This window comes from Macaca mulatta, chromosome 12 (assembly GCF_049350105.2).
Source record: "Macaca mulatta isolate MMU2019108-1 chromosome 12, T2T-MMU8v2.0, whole genome shotgun sequence".
Classification (NCBI taxonomy): Eukaryota; Metazoa; Chordata; class Mammalia; order Primates; family Cercopithecidae; genus Macaca; species Macaca mulatta.
The window spans coordinates 127,715,772-127,734,926 of record NC_133417.1 but is presented as its reverse complement, the minus strand read 5'-3'; the positions used below and the strand labels follow the sequence as shown (position 1 = coordinate 127,734,926).

At 41.5% G+C, this 19,155-nt stretch overlaps 1 protein-coding gene across 2 annotated transcripts in view; it reads right to left on the bottom strand.

Moving 5' to 3' along the window:
• SGPP2 (sphingosine-1-phosphate phosphatase 2) overlaps positions 1-19,155 on the bottom strand; it is a 140,978-nt gene that overhangs the window by 77,342 nt on the left and 44,481 nt on the right. Inside the window, exons 1-2 of one of the 2 annotated variants that reach the window (XM_077957712.1) lie at positions 17,977-18,398; positions 12,089-12,247 (exon numbers count right to left, since the gene is read on the bottom strand). In XM_077957712.1, coding sequence (XP_077813838.1) covers positions 12,089-12,247; positions 17,977-18,063 — 246 coding nt within the window. In that variant the 5' untranslated portion in view covers positions 18,064-18,398. Of the gene's footprint in view, positions 1-12,088; positions 12,248-17,976; positions 18,399-19,155 lie in introns of those variants that run through there. The other variant, XM_001107876.4, reaches the window with a different exon arrangement.

Genomic DNA, 19,155 nt, shown 5'->3' with positions numbered 1-19,155 from the left:
GCATCACCACCAGTATTTTTATCATCATAAAACCTTCCAAATGAGAGGGTCCCTGTGATCATTTTGTTCAACTTCACGTTTCACAGATGGTTGAACTGAGGCCCAGAGAAATGTCAATTTCTTAGTTATTAGTAAAGGCTGAACTACAATTCATTGCTCACTTGTAACATTCAGCGGGCTCTCAGTGCATCCCAACCTGGCTATGTCCTCCCAGTGGAGTTCTCATTCTACCTTACTAGAAAAACATGGGCTAGGTAAAATAAATAGAGGCTGAGCAATTTTCACTTGGATTATAAACCAGGTCTCCTAATTCTTAAGAGGATCAAACCATCCTTAGATTCAATTATTCCTTTTAGGTGAAAAGACTCGTGAGTCTTCTCCAATGTCCATCCCGTTTCTCACACATTCATCATGAACTCTAAGTCATTTCTAATTTTACATCAAACCACTTATCCTAAGTACGATCTAAACTGTATGCTGCAATCAAACACAACAAAGGACAGACAGACAGATGGAAGGAAAAGGTGAATTACTCTCAAATCAACAAACAGTATGATTTAAGAAAAAAATTTGTAATTTTAAAAAATTTAAAATGTTTAATGTGGTTTGCTACTTGCAAAATGAAAAATGAAATTTATTGGAACATGTTTAATACAGACAAAAAGAGCCTTACTATATACCATAATGAAGGGAAAAGGTTAGGGCAGAGCACAGAAGTTCATGGCCAGGATTCTGGAATCAGATAGTTACTGGTTCGAATCCAGGATCTACACCTCTGGCCATATCAGCTTGGCTGGCCTTCTCACATTGTTTCCTTACCTTAAAAGGAGAGTCATAATAGTAGTGCCTACACTTCACTAAAGAATATTTATAAAGGCTACAGCCCTGCATCTAGCACATAATCATGACTTGTAAATGATGGCCCTTGCCACACAGAGAGTGAATATCTTGAAAGCTGGCAAATAGTCCATACTCATTGAAGGAATAGCCAAACTATGGCCACACAGACACATGTGGCTCATGTTTACAAATTCTATAATGTTATTTATTCATAAGCAGTCATATTGTGGCTCTTTGCAAATTATTTATTCAAGACCCTTTATTCCACCTCACAGAGGATGGAATAATAACAATAATGATAACGAAGATGATAATAATAACAAAAACAAGGGTAGGCAAGCAAGGAGACCACTGGGGCCAGGGCCTCAGGCACCAGGAGATGGTCAGGAATGCTAGGGGAGGGCAGATGTCCAGAGAGAGGGGCTGGCACCCACGGAATCAAATTCAGAAAGCCTCAGTTTCCCAGAGGTAGCCTCTGCTGGCTAAGGCCCAGCTTCCGCATAGCAAACACAGCACCTCCCTGCCACCGTACAACCCATCCAGGCCACTACACCAAAAGAGCCTGAGAGGCATCTGTGGCAGCCAAACCCACAAGAGAGGAATGGAGGTCAAGGCCATTTCCCTGAGACTGGGCCCTCTAACTAGCGAGGGCTCCCTGGGAAGCCCCACCCTGTGCTGGTGAAAGGAGAGGGAAGAGAAGCAGTAACAGCAGTTAAGTTAAAGACTGCATTTGTTTTGCAGTTCTCAAGCTTTCAGAAAAATCCCAGAGGCCAAAATAAACTGTGGCCTCTTCAGCTGTGAACAGACAGAGCACTTAACCAAGGAAAGCTTCTCCTTCCCCTTCCCAGCATGGGGAACACTTCCTAATCCTCAAATGCGACAGGAGAGCTGGTGAGGAGTTGGAGGTTCCTTGTCACTCACACGGGAGCTGGACAGGCATGGGGTGTGGGGAAGATGAAGGCAGGCAGAGGCAAGGAGCCTGGGAAATTGGTGTGGGGGGAGGAATTGACAAGAAAAATACCCAGTCCCCTTAGGTCAAATCCCTAGCTCCCAACAGGGACAAAGGGCCCGCTCTTTCCCTCACTCCTTCTTTTCCACTTGGCTGCTTTGCAGAATAGGATAAGGAAGTAGAACATGAGCCCAGGAATGACAAGCCCACAGGATCTGCAGGCAGCCCTCTGCAGGCCTCCAGCTCTGAAACAAAAGTACCAAAGTCCTTCTCCGCCCTGCTAGGTCCCTGTGATGCTCTGGCCTTTCGAGTACGTGTGAAAAATCTGGGACACACAGTCTGACAAATGCAGGGGAGGGAAGGGGATGTACCAGGACCAAGGCATGGAGAACTGGAAGGAAAATATCTAGAAAATCTGACATATGGCTGCTGTAGATACAGGCACTTGCAAATGAGACTGTGATGCTAAACAGAGCCTTTCCAACCAAATAGGCAAAGCACATTTCTGAATAACTGGACTGGGGAGAAGAGTAAAGTTTCGCCATCTAAGGCAACATGGCGCAGTGGAAAAGAACAGATGGGGTTTAGAGACAGCGCCAAGAATACACACTACCTATTCTATTTACTGGTTGTGTCCCTTAGAGCAAGCCACTTCATCTCTTGGACTTCAGTTGTACTCATCTGTAACACGAGGTTCTCGTGTGTAAAGTACTCGTACCTGTAGCAGAGGGGCAGTAAACATGAGAACCATATCCATTCAAGATGGCAGCTTTGCAAATGGAATTGACTGGTTTAAAAAAGAGAGAAAATTAAGATTTTGTTTGAAAGTTTTATCTGAAAGGCCTCCATCGTGTACAAATTGGTTCATTATCTTTCCTTTTGTTTAACAAATGAGTAGGAGAGAATCTGGAACAAAATCTAGTCTGGAACGGTGCCTTTGTAAAGAAGTCTCTATAGGGACCAATTTGCCTGCAGACAGTGGAGGAGGAATCAGGTTTAGCCACAGCAAGAGAGAAACCGAGTTCCTTACCCTCTGCCTTATCAGGATGCTCCTTGGTTTGGCGTCTACATGTAACTTGGCAATGACTATTTGTTTTTTCTCGGTAAGACATTAACAGCTAGCATAAGACCAAAAGGAGGGAAGAAGGATTAACTCCACAATAAAACTCTGTATGAAGTGCTTAGTTCTTTGCATCATTTTAGCAGATCCAACTCAATTTCATCTTTAAACATTTCCTGTCTCCAGGATCCTGATGATCCAAACAATTTTCTACATGACAAAGCTTTAAAGCCATCACCCATCCACATGATACGGTAAATGAAGCATCAGAAATGGTACCGGGGGCGAGGGGAACAATGCGCTCTATCTGGGACAGCAACAATTCTACTCCACCAACGGCACTGCAGTCTTAGCGGCTGTGGGGAAGGGGCAGCAGGAAGGAAGGAGAGAGGGAGGGAAGAATGTGGGCACATTTTCCAGTCATCATCATAAAAAAGAGAATCATTTTTCTGGTAATGATGGTTGATAATTAGAGAGATCTAAATTTATTTGTTCACCACAAGTGCAGTTTTAAGGGCTTTTTCTTTTTTTTAAAATCTACACTAAAACCAAAACTTTTCCTTATTGTGTTTCAAAACCAAACCAATGCAGTTTTTATAATAAACCCCCTAGAGGCATTTACTTAATATTTAACTAAGGCTAAATTACAGATTCCACTTCAGAGGGACTAGGCAGAATCTCTGACGCCTAATTCTACTCCATTCAATACAAGTTAGTGAGGGTGACAATCTGGCCATTGTTGAATACTTTTAAAGACTCATTAATCTCAAGCAAGAACCAACTTAACAAGCAGGGCAATCTTTTGAAGTGAAGGGGTAGTGATTTAAACCGAGGATTAAGAGATAATCACATTTAAAGTCATCTTTTGGCACTAAGATTGACCCCAGTCTAGGGATTGTGAATTATAGGGATGGGACCAGCTTTTTCCCTCTTGTCTTTAACCAGGTGACAGACTCCCTTATCAGACAGCCAGATGGCAGCCTGCCCACATCCCAAAACACACTAGTCCATTTTGACACACTATCACAAAACGTTTACTCCTTAACCAATTTATGACTGTTGCATAAAATAATACCCTAAACTCTATAGCAATTAAATGCTATCTAAATAGTATGTCCAATTTAAATGTAAATTTTCAGTGTAGTTTTTACTGTAAGTATCAGCTAGCTAGCTGCTAATCATCAGAATGTGTAAGATAGGGAAAAACCACCATTTTAAACTTGAGCTCTTTAACATAATTTGTCTTAGAAGGATAGGAACAGAAGAACCTGCTAAGAGGAATCTTCAACTTTTAAGGCTTCCTTACCATCAGGACTTTGGCTCTACAAAAAAAATGGATATTTATATTTGCCAAGTAATTACGCATTTGTCCTTTAAAGCATTCCTTCAGTCGTGCTGAATACAAAAAACAGCAAGCAAGCTAACAATTATTTAGCAATGGATCTGATATCGTTTTCAAGCGTACTGTCTCATACTGAGGCGATTCAGAACACAAGACAAAGTAGGTAAAGTCACATTAGCATTCAGTTTGCACAAGGATGAAATACCTTCTATTCTACTTTTTTAAAGGTTGTTTCGCCCAACTTTCCTTCTTTTCCGTTTTCCTCTATACCATGGATGAACTGCTTTAAGTGTCACATAGCAAACATATAATGAAGAATCATAACATCACAAGCCTCCAAGGATCTTCTAGCTGGGTCCTTTCACTTTGAAGCTAGGAAATCTGCAGGGCAGAATCTCCAAGTTCTTGAACAAGGTTTCACTACTAGGATTGCAGTCCAGGTCTCCTGATGTTCCAGAACCTGGCCCATGGCTCTGCGGCCCTAGTTAATTGTCCATCCGCGCCCAATTCAGCTGTTTGGACCAAGTACAGCCAATCTATGGATTGGTCAGAGATGGATGGATTTTTGCTACCAGGCTACACCAGGGGCTGTGTCTGGCTATCTTGAAAATCTGAACTGAAAGACAGTTGAGGGGCCAATGATTCCAGCACTTTGAGAGGCCAAGGTGGAAGGATTGCTTGAGGTCAAGAGTTCGAGACCAGTCTGGTCAACACAGTGAAACCCCAACTAAGCCAGGTGTGCTGCTACATGCCTGTAGCTCCAGCTACTTGGGAGGCTGAGGTGGGAGGATCACTTGAGCCAAGGAGTTTGAGGCTGCAGTGAGCTATGATTATGCCACTATACTCAAGCCTAGGTACAAGAGGAAGACCCTGTCTCCAATCAATCGATCAATCAATCAAATAAAAGACAGTTGAGAAAGTTAGCAGCCAACAGCAGGAGATAAAGAAAAAGATATCAGGAAAATCACAGTTGAATTATAGCAGACAACCAAACTATTCACTAGCATTTGTTCCTGTGAACTTCTGGTTCTTAGATTTTCCATCACCTTACAACAAATTCCTACTTTCCTGAGCTAGTTAGAGTGGGTCTCTGTTTCTGGAAGCTAAGAAACATTACTTATGTTACATCACCCTGGTGCTCCTTTCATGGTATTGTAGGACCAGAACCTTCTGACCAAACCTCAAAGCTGCTGGTGAAGTAGAAGCAGCCCCACCCTCTTCTCACACAGATACTCCTTGCTTCCAATCTGGGAGATGATCAAAAGCCAATAATTATTAGAAGAGAGATTAACCCTGTCCGGAAACTGTTAGGGACAATCAGAGCTTCAACATAATCAAAAAAGCCATAGTAACAGTTTGGTTACGATAACACTTACTTAAAAATAACCGTGCTATGTTAGAATGGTGGGGAATATATCTTTTGATGTTAGGTGAAAAAATAAATCTTACAAATGGGGAAAAGAAAAGCAAGAAGAAACTTAAAAACAAATTTTAACTTTGTTGGAGTTCAGGCAGTGTGTACCAGGTTTTCTAAGGTCTGGTCACCCCCCGAATAAGTTCTTTTATGCCAGGGAAACTACACGCCAGAAACATTAAGTGTCCGAGGACAGGACTCCCAAATTAAATGGCCTTTAAAGGACCAGGGAGGTCATAAACGGTAAGACAATAGGGAGTGGTGAGGTCTGTGACTAAAGTGAGCACTCAGTATAAAAGCATTCAAATTCTATTTTAAAGGATTTTCCTAGGTCACTATGGATGATACCATAGAATTAAATACCACTTCTCAAAGTCTTGAACAGAATTCTAAACATCTTACATATAAAGATACACTGCCTCTGAGACACAGAAAATTCAGTATCATTCTATGTTAACAACTGGTGGAAATCAACAGAAAAATGAAAGCCCCTTTAAAAAAATACTCACAAGGCAGACTGACAATTCATACAAGTTAATACAAATGATTAATAAAAGTATGAAAAATGTTTTCATCTTCACTAATTATATATGAACGGGAAGTTAACTAAGATACCATTTTTCTTTTTTTTCAATTTTTATTTTAAGGTCAGGGTACACGTGCAGGATGTGCAGGTTTGTTACATAGGTAGACATGTGCCATTGTGGTTTGTTGCACAGATCATCCCATCACCTAGGTATTAAGCCCCATATCCATTAGTTATTCTTCCTGATGCTCTCCCTCCTCCCAACCCCCCAACAGGTGCCCAGTGTGTGTTGTTCCCCCTCATGTGTCCATGTGTTCTCATCAATCAGTTGCACTTATAAGTGAGAACATGCGATTTGGTTTTCTGTTCCTGTGACTGTTTGGTGAGGATAATGGTTTCCAACTCCATCCATGCCCTGGCAAAGGACATGATCTCATTCCTTTTTGTGGCTGTATATGTACCACATTTTCTTTATCCATTCTATTATTGATGGGCATTTAGGTTAATTCCATGACTTTGCCATTGTGAATACTGCTGCAATGAATATATGCATGGAAATACCATTTTTCTTTGGCTAAATTAGCAATGATTTAAAAATGAGAACACAGAAAGTTCAGGAAAAGGAGTCAGAATGAGTACTCTCACACAGATGTTAAGCGGGTACTGACACCAGATACTTCTGAGAAAATAATTGAGCAACATGTATCACTAGCCTTGACAATTCTATCAATTTCATGAGTCAGGAAAAGGTTTGCTCTCTTAGAAATAGGCTTATGATTTCCTAGTGGATAGCGTAACTTCATTTTGGTTGGTCAAGACAAAGCTCAAATATGAATCTGCGGCTCACCTTTGAACCAGCATGCCACATTTCACTTTAGTCTGGGCTTTCATCTTCTTTTGTATCTGTGCTCCCCTTACTTTCAATTTTTATCTGTTTATCTCGTGTTTTTCTACCTCTCATTATGAATGCCATGAAATATCCGTGGAAAGAAACATCTGTGTAACATATCATAAGAACAGAGAAAATGAGGCTTTCAAACTCCCAGGATCAGTTGTGGTATCAATGTTTGCATTGCTATTTCACAAAATGAGGAATTTAGCAAAAAAGTGAGATTTTGCTTCATGTTACAAAACTAACCACCACCCAAGTTCAATGAAGTTGCCTCTAACCTTTTAAAGATACAGAAATATAACTTTAAAGCTTTTATTTTTTGTTAGATCTGTCACCATGCCAGAATGAAAGTGAAGAGATTAGATAATCACGCCATGGGGCAGTGACTCATCTTCTGAAACATCATCCTCAATATCTCTTTATAAGCATCCTAATAAGAAAATCCATTTGCTATCTTTTTTGGCCAAATGTCTAAAATTCTTTTGAGCCCAAAGATAGGTTAAAAACCTTGATACAGGACAAAGGAGAGAAATAGTGAATTGATTGATGTGTTTCAGCTAATTTAACCAAAGCTTATCCCATACTGTGGGGTTTGTTGAGGTTTGTTAACCCATTTATGCTGGAGGTTGCAAATTTTTGTGTGTGAAAAATCAGACCTTGGTGATGACCTTGAGCTGTAGGATATAAATAACCCACAAGCTTCGCGTTCCAATAAAGGAACACTAGTTATAAATGGGTTAAGAAGGGTAGATAAGAAACAGTTAAGTAGAGTACACGGTTAATAAATGCCATAAGGACAGAAATGGAACACAAACCAAAATAAATATGCAATAGAAGAAAACTATGGGAAAATCATTTTCATGCTTGAAGCCCCAGTTTTAGCATCTTTAAAAAAATATTGTGCTCCTTATGCCACTTAGCTGTGCTCTTCTAAGAAACAACCATGGCAGCTTCCCCTGGTAGACAAGGTCTGGGCACAGGATCAAATCCACCTTGCCACTTAATCCAGTGTGATCTTGGGCAAGTTATTTAACCTTTCTGTATTTCAGTTTCAGGATCTGTAAAGTGGGTTGGTGATAACTATTTCTCAGGATTGCTGGTAGGATTAAGTGAAGTAAAACATGTAAAGCACTCTGACAGTGAATGGCATACATACTACATGCTCAATATAGGGTATGGCTTATCAATATTTGAAATATTACTATTCCAATTTAGAAAATGATACTGCCCATTGTTATGAAGCTCAAATAAGATAATGAACATAGATGCCTATCAAAGCAACAGAAGATGTACAATACAGGTGAGGACTAATTATAATTGTGAGGAGAGAGAACTTGATACAAGCATAAATTCTGCTGAGCTACTTCAGATAGTGTGAGTTACCCTTAATGTAACAAAAGATCTTTAAAAGCAATAAAACCTGTAGGGGCTTCATCCAGTGACAATTCCCAAATTAATATAAAATGTGGCAAGCTTTGGCAATCCTGAACAAAGCTGCCTTCCAATGAGTTTTGGGTGAGATAAGATGTTCAGTACAAGACTTCCAGCTCTGTCCCTTATATAATTAACAGTTCTTAATCCCTACCCCTTTGAAGAAGCAGCCACTAATACAGGGATATCCTTTACTGAAGAAAGACTGCCTCAGCAGGAAGTTGATTGCCCTGGCTGGCCCAAGTACCAGAACCTAACCCTAATCCACCCCAGGCTCCCAACCTCGCCCCCACTTAAGGGACTTGCCCTTCCTTTCTTCCTTTCGTCTACCTTCAACTCTGGAGCCAAACCAAGTACCTCTCATTATTGTCTCTGTAGCCCATCAGAGAGCACCCCTAATCCTAACACGCCTACATACACACGCACACACAAATACATGCACACACACGCAGATGCACACACGCAAGCACACCTGCACCTCCCTCTCCCCCTCTCTCCCTTCCTCTCTTCCTCTCTTCCCTTGGAATGACCTCCACTCTCATCCCAGGCACTGGCAGGAATGCACACACTACCTCAGCTTCTCACACTGCTTCTCACACTACATTAGGCTTCTCACATTGCCTTACAATGACCACACAGAATAACTACAGAACTCTCAGCACAGGGGGACTGGTGAACCAGGCCATTTTAAAAAGTCAAGAAACAGGTGGCCAAACCTCAGGACAAACTGCAGATTCAGAGGTTATTTCTTCCTTTCTCGGGCAAAGATTTTATTTGCCTCACTCTATGACAAAAGCTTGTCATTTTGCCTCAAACAGGCACTCTGATACTTTGAAATGAGGAATACAAAGCATAAAATAACCACCAATAATGGCAACCAGACAGTCCCCTAACCACAGCCTTCTATAGAGTCTAGAGGTCTTCCCAGCTCTCAGGGAAAGTTTTCCGCCCTCAGTGGGGGAGATAATTGGCCATGAGCGGATCAAACACATTATAAGGTATTCCTGTGTAATGTACTTCTCATCGTCTGCCCCACTCAACCATTATTAAGGTTTTGGGATTTAGAACACACACACACACACACACACACACACACACACACACACATACACACACCTGTATACATACACTCACACATATACACACCTATATACATACATTCACACATATATACATACCTACACACATATATACACACCTATACACACACATATACACATCTATACACACACATATACACACCTATATACATACATGCACATAAACACACATATATACACACACACACCTATACACACATACACACCTATATACATATATATACACATATATACACACCTATATACATACACACACATAAACACACATATATACACATACCTATATACACACATATACATACCTATACACACATACACCTATATACATAAACATATATGCACCTATGCACACACACACATATATACACATACACATATATACACACCTATATACACACATACACATATACACACACCTATATACACACACAGATATACACACATCTATATACACACATACACATATATACACACCTGTATACGTATATACACACATATACACACCTATATACACACACATACATATATATACACACTTATACCTTACACACGCACACACACGCACACACACACATCTTAGAAAATAAATGACAGTGGGAAAGATACTCAAGCCCATGGGTTTTCCATGGGTTTTCAGATCTTAAGAACAGAAGGACCATTCCCATTCTCTCTCTCCTGCCCCCATCCTGCCTGCTCCATGGACACAGAAGTGGCCTCGGAAACGGGAGGGACAACTGGACTAATGTTCTCTTTATGATTTGCAAGATGCTTATGCTTTTGCAGACTCGCACATTACACTTTTAGACAGAAGCTAGATTTCAAAAGAGGGCTATGGGGAGACAGGGATGGGGAGTCCCACGTGGAGCCAGGGGCAGTTGCTCCCTAGTCCCTCTGTCACCACGTGGCGAAGGGTTTGTGTGGATACTGCGCCCTTGCCACCCCTCACCCTGACCCAGGACATTGCTGCTTTATTTCTGTCTCCTGCCCCTGAGAACATTCGAATTTATGAGCCCTGATCAGCTCCACTCTACTTGTTCCACAAACGAGAAAACATAAAGCCCACCATAGGAAAGTCACTTGCTGAAATCTTCTCTTTTATACCCAACCAAGTGCTTCGGAACCTCTATTTCTAGTGCAGAATCTTGAGTCGGGGAAACAGTCTTGTCTGGAAGTTCCCTCCACCAGCTAAATAACCTCTGACCTTAGAATTGGTTGATCTTCAAGACTCCTTCACCTTCATGCACTAGTCACTATGCGTTATCATGCTCAAATAGCGACCTGCAGAGTCCTCCACATGCCAGGCCTGGAGCTCTGTGTACACTCTAGATATTCCCACGATGATTCTGGGAAGGCACATTATTCACACAATTTTACAAATGAGGAAGGTAAGGCTCAGAGCAAGGGCACACAGATGGGGCCTGGACTGTACTTGAGCTCAGGTCTCTCTGATACCAAACCTACATATCTTGCATATCTTGCGTATGCCTTGCTGCCTTCCAAATGTCTACCATCTCCTTCAATGAGACACAAAATCAGAACTCATTTGGCCCTGAACAAAATTAAATGCTAGGGTTACCAGTGAAATAGCAGAAAAAGGCTCTGCCTGTCTACCTGGGATTGTCACATGGTTTCTGTGTATTTGCAGCTGCTCCTGCTACACTAGACGTTCCCTCAAGGAAGGTGCTTTGCCTTATGTGTTTTGGCTTCTCCTATGTGTATGGTCACTTAATACTGCTTGAAGGTATTGCTCAACAGCTTCTGATTTTAGTTTCTGATCAAATTTTACTAAAATAGGCCTCTTGCGAGGATGCATTTCATACCCCTCTGTGGGTCCTTAGAAAGGTCCTTTGTTCTCTGGTCATCCCTTATGCCCTCTCCTACTTTGATCTACCCTTGGGAAAGTATATCTCAAGGTACATAAAATCACAGGTTTGGTTTTTGCAAATAAAACAAGTTGTTTTCAGAGCAGTAAGAGATAAGCCAGGCCAAGATAGCAAAACCCCGTCTCTACTAAAAATACTAAAATAACCGGGCGTGGTGGTGCACGTCTGTAGTCCCAGCTACTCGGGAGGCTGAGGCAGGAGAATCGCTTGAACCTGGGGGGCACCTGACCTCAGGTGATCCGCCCACCCGGCCTTTAGTTTAGGTTAACTTTGAAGCAAGGATGATAATAGTTCCTCCCTAAAACTGGTCCTCTCCCTGCTGGGGGATGAAAACCGCCTTTGTAAGACTAACGAAAGGCCACAAGATTAGAATTTTGGAAAAGGCCTGAATTCTGCGAAGAGGTAGGCACAAAGGACAACCAGCCACTGTCCCCCAGCTTACCTTGCTACAATTCCCTTACTGCTCAGGGAACACAAGTTGTGGTCACTGCTTTCTAATGTTTCCAAAGTAAATTAGGCAACAAATCCAACTCTAAGTGGTAAAACAAAACAAAACAAACAAACAAAAAACATATTTGCAAAGTACTTGAATATCAAAGGAAGCAGTTGTTTTAGAAGTAGCATCAGTTAATGAGTAGTGGTAATACTTACAACCCATATGATGATCAACCTTCTGGATAAATAAGGGTCAATATTCCAGTGAGTGAATGGAAGAAATGTGATGTAGAACACTTCTTGGCCCAAAGCAGCTGAAATTTGGAATAGGTAATAGTAGAAATAATTCTTCACGACGTACTTCTGTACATAAGCCTAAAAGACAAAAGTTAGAAGACTCTGTGAGTTCATGCAGTATGTCAAGTTTTAAACATCTCTGTCTAAAACTCACAGGTCTCAATTGCCAAGACGCTGCCTCCTCTCCCGTTATGTTGTTAAGGTATCGTTACTGTCATTGAACACTTTTTCAACCTCAATTTATTCAAACAAACACAGAGGCTGTGATTTTTTTTGTAAAATCAAATAAGTTATATCCAAGACAGAAGTACCAGGAGAAGACACACCAAAAAAAAAGCCAAAAACTTTTTCTTGTATATGCAGAAAGCTAGAAACGTGGAGAAAGTGAACTCTGTTAGGACATTATATGGGTCTCTGCAATAGGCAGAGTAATGCTTCCCTCAAAGATTTCGATGTCCTAAATCCTAGAACTGAATATATTACCTTACAGGGCAAAAGAGACGTCAAATATGCAATTAGCGATCTTTCTATTTTCAAATTTGCATTGATACATAATGATTGTACACATTTATGAGGCACATGTAATATTTTCATCCATACATAGAACACATAATGATCAGTCAGAGTGCTTCAGATGTCTGTCACCTCAAACACTTATCATTTCTTTGTGCTGGGAACATTTCAGATATTTTCTAGCTGTTCTGAAATATACAATAACTTCTTCTTATTTTTTTTTGAGACGGAGTTTCGCTCTTGTTGCCTAGGGAGTGCAATGGCATGATCCCAGCTCACCACAACCTCTGCCTCCCAGGTTTAAGTGATTCTCCTGCCTCAGCCTACCGAGTAACTGGGATTACAGGCATGTGCCACCACACCCAGCTAATGTTGTATTTTTAGTAGACATGGGGTTTCTCCATGTTGGTCAGGCTGGTCTCGAACTCCCAACCTCAGATGATCCACCCACCTCAGCCTCCCAAAGTGCTGGGATTACAGATGTGAGCCACCACGCCCGGCCTGACAATAACCTATTCTTAACTGTAGTCACCCTATTGTGCTATTGAACACTATAACTTATATCTTCTAATTGTATATTTGTATGCATTAAACAACCTCTCTTCATCCCTTCTCCTTCTCAGCCTCAAATTAATAATCTCGAGGTGGGGAGATTAGTCTAGATTTTCTGGGTGGGCTCAACCTAATCACAAGGATTTCTTTTTCTTTTAGAAATGGAAGGAGGAGGCAGAATGGTCAAAGTCAGAGAACCATTTGAAGATGCTAAGCTGCTGGCTTTGATGATGGAGAGAGTGGCCGTGAGTCAAGGAATCTGGATAGCAGCCTCTAGGAGCTGGAAGAAAGCAGGAGTCAGATTCTTCCCTCCAGCCTCCAGAAGAAATACCACCCAGGTGACACCTTCATTTTGGCTAAATAAGAGCCACTTTGGACTTCTGACCTATAAGAGAATAAATCTGAAACTGCTTTTGCAAAGATTATGAAAGAGAAGACGTCTAGCCTGGCTGACTCTATCTTGCTTCTAGCCTCACAGGCTGGCTGTAATTGCTCACTCCTAGGCGTAGGCCAGGCTACCCATGGGAGGAATTTAGGTTAGTTTAATTTTGTTTATTTTTTATTTTTTGTTTGTTTGTTTGTTTTTTTGAGACAGAGTCTCGCTTTGCACCGAGTGCAATGACACTATCTTGGCTCACCGCAACCTCTGCCTTCCAGGTTCAAGTGACTCTCCTGCCTCAGTCTCTGAAGTAACTGAGACTACAGAAGTGCCCCACCACACCCGGCTTATTTCTGTATTTTTAGAGAGATGCAGTCTCACGAAGTTGTCCAGGCTTATCTCCAACTCCTGACCTCAGGTAATCTGCCTGCCTTGGCCTTTAGTTTAGGTTAACTTTGAAGCAAGGATGATAACAGTCCCTCCATAAAACTGGTCTGCTCCCTGTTGGGGGATGAAAACCACCTTTGTAAGACTAATGAAAGGCCACAATATTAGAATTTTGGGAGAGGCCTGAATTCTGCTAAGACGTAGGCATAGTTAAAGGACAACCAGCCACTGTTCCCCAGCTTATGTTTCTACAATTCCTTTATTGCCCAGGAGTCATGTGACCAGAGGTCACAAGGTTTGTAACTTCCCCAATTGCTCCTGTATCGTCATCATCGTCATATAACATCAGTATCGCAGAACCTAAGATTTGTCTTTTGAGATGTTTTCCAGACTTTTGCATTCTGGTGACCAACTGACTCTACCTGGACCCATGATGACTCATGACTCCACTGGTCCTGTGGCCCCACCCAGAGGCTGATGGGAGTAATAAACTCTCGTCTGCCACTTGGCTAGCTGGCCCTGCATTAATTAAATTCTTTCTCAACTGCAATACAACTGTCTCAGTGAATTGGTTTTATTTGTGCAGCAAGAAGAACCCATTGGGAGATTACAAATTTGCATTTTAAACCACTAAGTTTGTGGTAATTTGTCACAGCAGCAATAGATAACTAATACAAAGATGTTAGAAAAATCACTTGCCTCTGAACTTTATAAATTCACCTTTTAAACGGGTCTAATGAAGTTAACCCATCATAATGATGGTTTGAGAAACACTTATCAGAAAGTACACACGAGACCTGTTAAAATGCATTCTCATTTTTAAACATCCTTTTCTTCCTGCTTATCCTGGTAGTGGGCAGAAAAGACAGACTTAGGGAGTTAAAACAGAAAATCAGCAATCTAGTAAAAAATATGGTACACACCTTTACATTATGGTATGTTAACAACTTAAAAAACAAAACGTAGTCACCCTGTTACATGAAACTAAAAAGTAGAATTGTAATGCTACTTAAGGTGGTCATAAACTTTATAAAATAAAATCAAAGCAAAATGCCAACACTAAAACAGGAGGGAAGAAGAGGCATCCCTGTTACAGGGAGATTTTTCTCAAGACTCTTGGAGATCTGGATTTTTGTTTTGTTTTACTCTACACAAAGTCCGAGGTTCTTGAATCCCAGGGGATTTCGGAGAACAAGCTATGTCTGTTTATGTATTTATTCCGTAAATATTCATTCTGTGCCTATGATGTCCAGCACCTGTGCTAAGTGCTAAGCATATTTGGAAGAGCCAGGTGTGATGTCTGTTTCAACAAGCTCTTATGGGAGAAGTGGGGAAGAGTACAATTTGGAGGAATAAATTTTTAAAGGATCATTGTTGTATTTAAGGCCTTAAAAAAGGCTGAGAGTACTTTATACCTGAGAAGTAAAAAAAAAAAAAAAAAAAAATTACCTTGGAAACTGCAAGAACATAACTGTACCTGACACTATTGGCTATCAAGCATGTATTCCTCTCTTTTACCTCCCTAAGAGGTTCCCAGTTTTGTTCCAGCATCTCTACCTCCCCCACACAGCCCTGAGGGAAAGTTGACACTGCTCTCTGGGAATGGATCTAGATTCATCCAAAGGAGTCATGAAAAGCATAAGAATTCAGTCTCAAGCCGAGCAGTGCACAGGACTACCGGGAGACAGTTACTGGTCAGGGGTAAGTACGTGTAATCTAAAAAGGGGTCTCCCATCAGGGATAAACTTTACTTCCAAGTGAATTCGAATGAAAGAGAATGGTAATACATCCATCCTAAACAGGAATGCCAATGATGCACAAATGAATTAGATAAGGAAGTGTATAGTTTCACCTCTCTGCTAAGATATCATGGTTGCATTTGCAAAACAAGGACAAGGGTCTGAGACAAATAAGTGACAAATGCCTCTCTCTAGAGTGGAATCATGAACTGCCTGAGGTAAGGACTAATCTCTGCAGGTTCTGTGTACAAATATACAATCCAATAGGCCTGACCTTAAGGCACACCCTATGAAGAGCTCCTCTTTAGCCCACCAGCTACCAGATACACCTGCTAATCTTTCCAGCTTTGAATCTTTACAAGGATAAATTTTGCCAAACTGTAACGAACCCCTCGCTGGTATCATTTCATGACACCCAAGTGGTATATGACATGATAAGTACTCAGCAACAATCATTTCCCTACTCTAGAGATCGACCGGAGACCACATTCAATATCTTAATCCTAGTAAACAATTGAAAAGACCACCAAAAATGACAGCAAACTGCTTTAGCGCTACATATCACTAACTGACATCTTTAGACAGGCTTTTTTACAATCTCTCAGGAATTTGTTTTTTGAGGGAAAATCTAACTATTCTCTAACTCTTCTCAGGAACAGAATAACCAAAGGTGAAGTTTAAAATATCAGCATATATAGATGACACCTCAAGGATTTCTTAGATAACTTCTCTGTATACATGATTGAATAGCTTGAGAGCCAATACTTCCCTTTAAATTCTTGGGCGCTTAGACGTACCTAAATAAAACAGCTGTCAGGCCTCTGAGCCCAAGCCAAGCCATCGCATCCCCTGTGACTTGCACGTATAAGCCCAGATGGCCTGAAGTAACTGAAGAATCACAAAAGAAGTAAAAATGCCCTGCCCCACCTTAACCGATGACATTCTACCACAAAAGAAGTGAAAATGGCTGGTCCTTGCCTTAAGTGATGACATTACCTTGTAAAAGTCCTTTTCCTGGTTCATCCTGACTCAAAAAGCTCCCCCACTGAGCACCTTGTGACCCCCACTCCTGCCCGCCAGAGAACAACCCCCCTCTGAGTGTAATTTTCCTTTACCTACCCAAATCCTATAAAACAGCCCCACCCTTATTATCTCCCTTTGCTGACTCTCTTTTCGGACTCAGCCCACCTGCACCCAGGTGATTAAAAGCTTTATTGCTCACACAAAGCCTGTTTGGTGGTCTCTTCACATGGACGTGCATGACAACAACATGTACTTGTCTTTTTAATTTTATTTTAAAATTTTTCTTTAGATTCTGGGATACATGTGCAGAACGTGCAGGTTTGTTACATAAGTATGCATGTGCCATGGTGGTTTGCTGCACCTATCAACCCATCATCTAGGTTTTTTTTTTTTTTTTTTGAGATGGAGTCTTGCTCTGTCGCCCAGGCTGGAGTGCTGGAGTACAGTGGTGCGATCTCGGCTCACTGCAAGCTCCGCCTCCCGGGTTCACGCCATTCTCCTGCCTCAGCCTCCGGAGTAGCTGGGACTACAGGCACCAGCCGCTACGCCCGGCTAATTTTTTGTATTTTTTAGTAGAGACAGGGTTTCACCATCATTTAGGTTTTAAGCCCCGCATGCATTAGCTATTTGCCCTGACAATCTCCCTCCCCTTGTCCCCCACACCCTGACAGGCCCCAGTGTGTGATGTTCCCCTTCCTGTGTCCATGTATTTTCATTGTTCAATTCCCCCTTATGAGTGAGAACATGTGGTGTTTGGTTTTCTGTTCCTGTGTTAGTTTGCTGAGAATGATGGCTTCCAGCTTCATCCATGTCACTGCAAAGGACATGAACTCATTCTTTTTTATGGCTGCATGGTATTCCATGGTATATATGTACCACATTTTCTTTATCCAGTCAGTCATTGATGGGCATTTGGGTTTGTTCCAAGTCTTTGCTATTGTAAATAATGCTGCACTAAAACATAAAACAACAAATATTTGTCTTTTTTAGAAGAAGAGTTTCCTTTGTAGTAAATCTCAGTGTGTGTGACTTCAATACATCTTTGGAAATAGTAGGAATTTCAGTTCCAGTGTGTGTGTTGGTCCCACTGGGAACAATTAGAGAAGGAAGAAATGGTGGTTGGAAATGGTAGGTAAAATAGAATGCTAGAGAAGAGAGGAGTAAAAGCTGAGAGCAATGAAACCAAGTTCCAGAATCCTACTTGAGCTACCTACCTGAGCTGATGGCCCAGGCTTTGATGGCAGGCTTTGAGGAGAGCCACTCTTAGAAATAAAATGCTTCGGTAGGGCGTGGTGGCTCATGCCTGTAATCCCAGCACTTTGGGAGGTCGAGGCAGGTGGATCACGAGGTCAGGAGTTCAAGATCAGCCTGGTCAAGATGGTGAAACCCCGTCTCTACTAAAAATACAAAAAATTAGCTGGGCATGGTGGCGGGTACATGTAGTCCCAGCCACTCTGGAGGCTGAGGCAGAGAATTGAAACCTGGAGAGGCAGAGGCTGCAGTGAGGCGAGATTGCACCACTGCACTCCAGCCTGGGCAACAGAGCGAGACTCCATCTCAAAAAAAAAAAAAAAAGAAAGAAAGAAAATGCTTCTTAGCATGCATCTCATCTGTCACACAGCAAATGAAGACGTGTCTGACAAACAAGAAATGATAAAATGAAAATTACCCACATACCCATTATTACTAGCTGCAAAAAAAAAAAATATATACTCCTCATGAGTGGTTCTTATTTATTGGTTTACTTTTCTGAAAGCTTTTTTTTAAAAAAAGGGTTTTCCTAGGGCTCCTTATTATCTCAGGCTCCCAACCCCATATTCCCTTTTAGGTCGTAAATTCTTTAAATGCACATTCTTCTAAAATGAGATTTTTCAGCCATTTCACCTTGTGGTTGCAGAAGAGCTACTCTATCTTGCTGATATTGGAGTATTCAGCGTCGTGTACAAGGCTACCTTCAATGTATAAATAAACCAGGGAAGAAGGGGAGGCATGCAGATTGACTGCATGGTGGAAGAAAAAGAACACTCAGAATGTATGACTAACTGACTAAGCTCTGCCAATGAACACCTGAACAGCGCTTTGCTTTCCAAACACACACAAAGAAGTCCTAAATGCAAATGAAATATACCCAGGTCAGTGCCAGTGGATATAATAAGGGCTGATCCAGACAGCAGAGGAGCGAATGCCCAGCAGACTTGGCAGCCAGCCCAGCTTTAGAGCTTTCAAAGGAGGAAACAAGAAATAGCTTTCAGTCAAAACAACGTGTGACCTTGGGGGAGTCAATTTGCCTTTCTGAGCCTCAACAGCCTCAACTGCAAAGAATGCAAATCCTTCTAATGGAGAAGGATTAGCTCAGTTGCTTTTTAATGTACAATTTTTTTTTTTTTACAAGG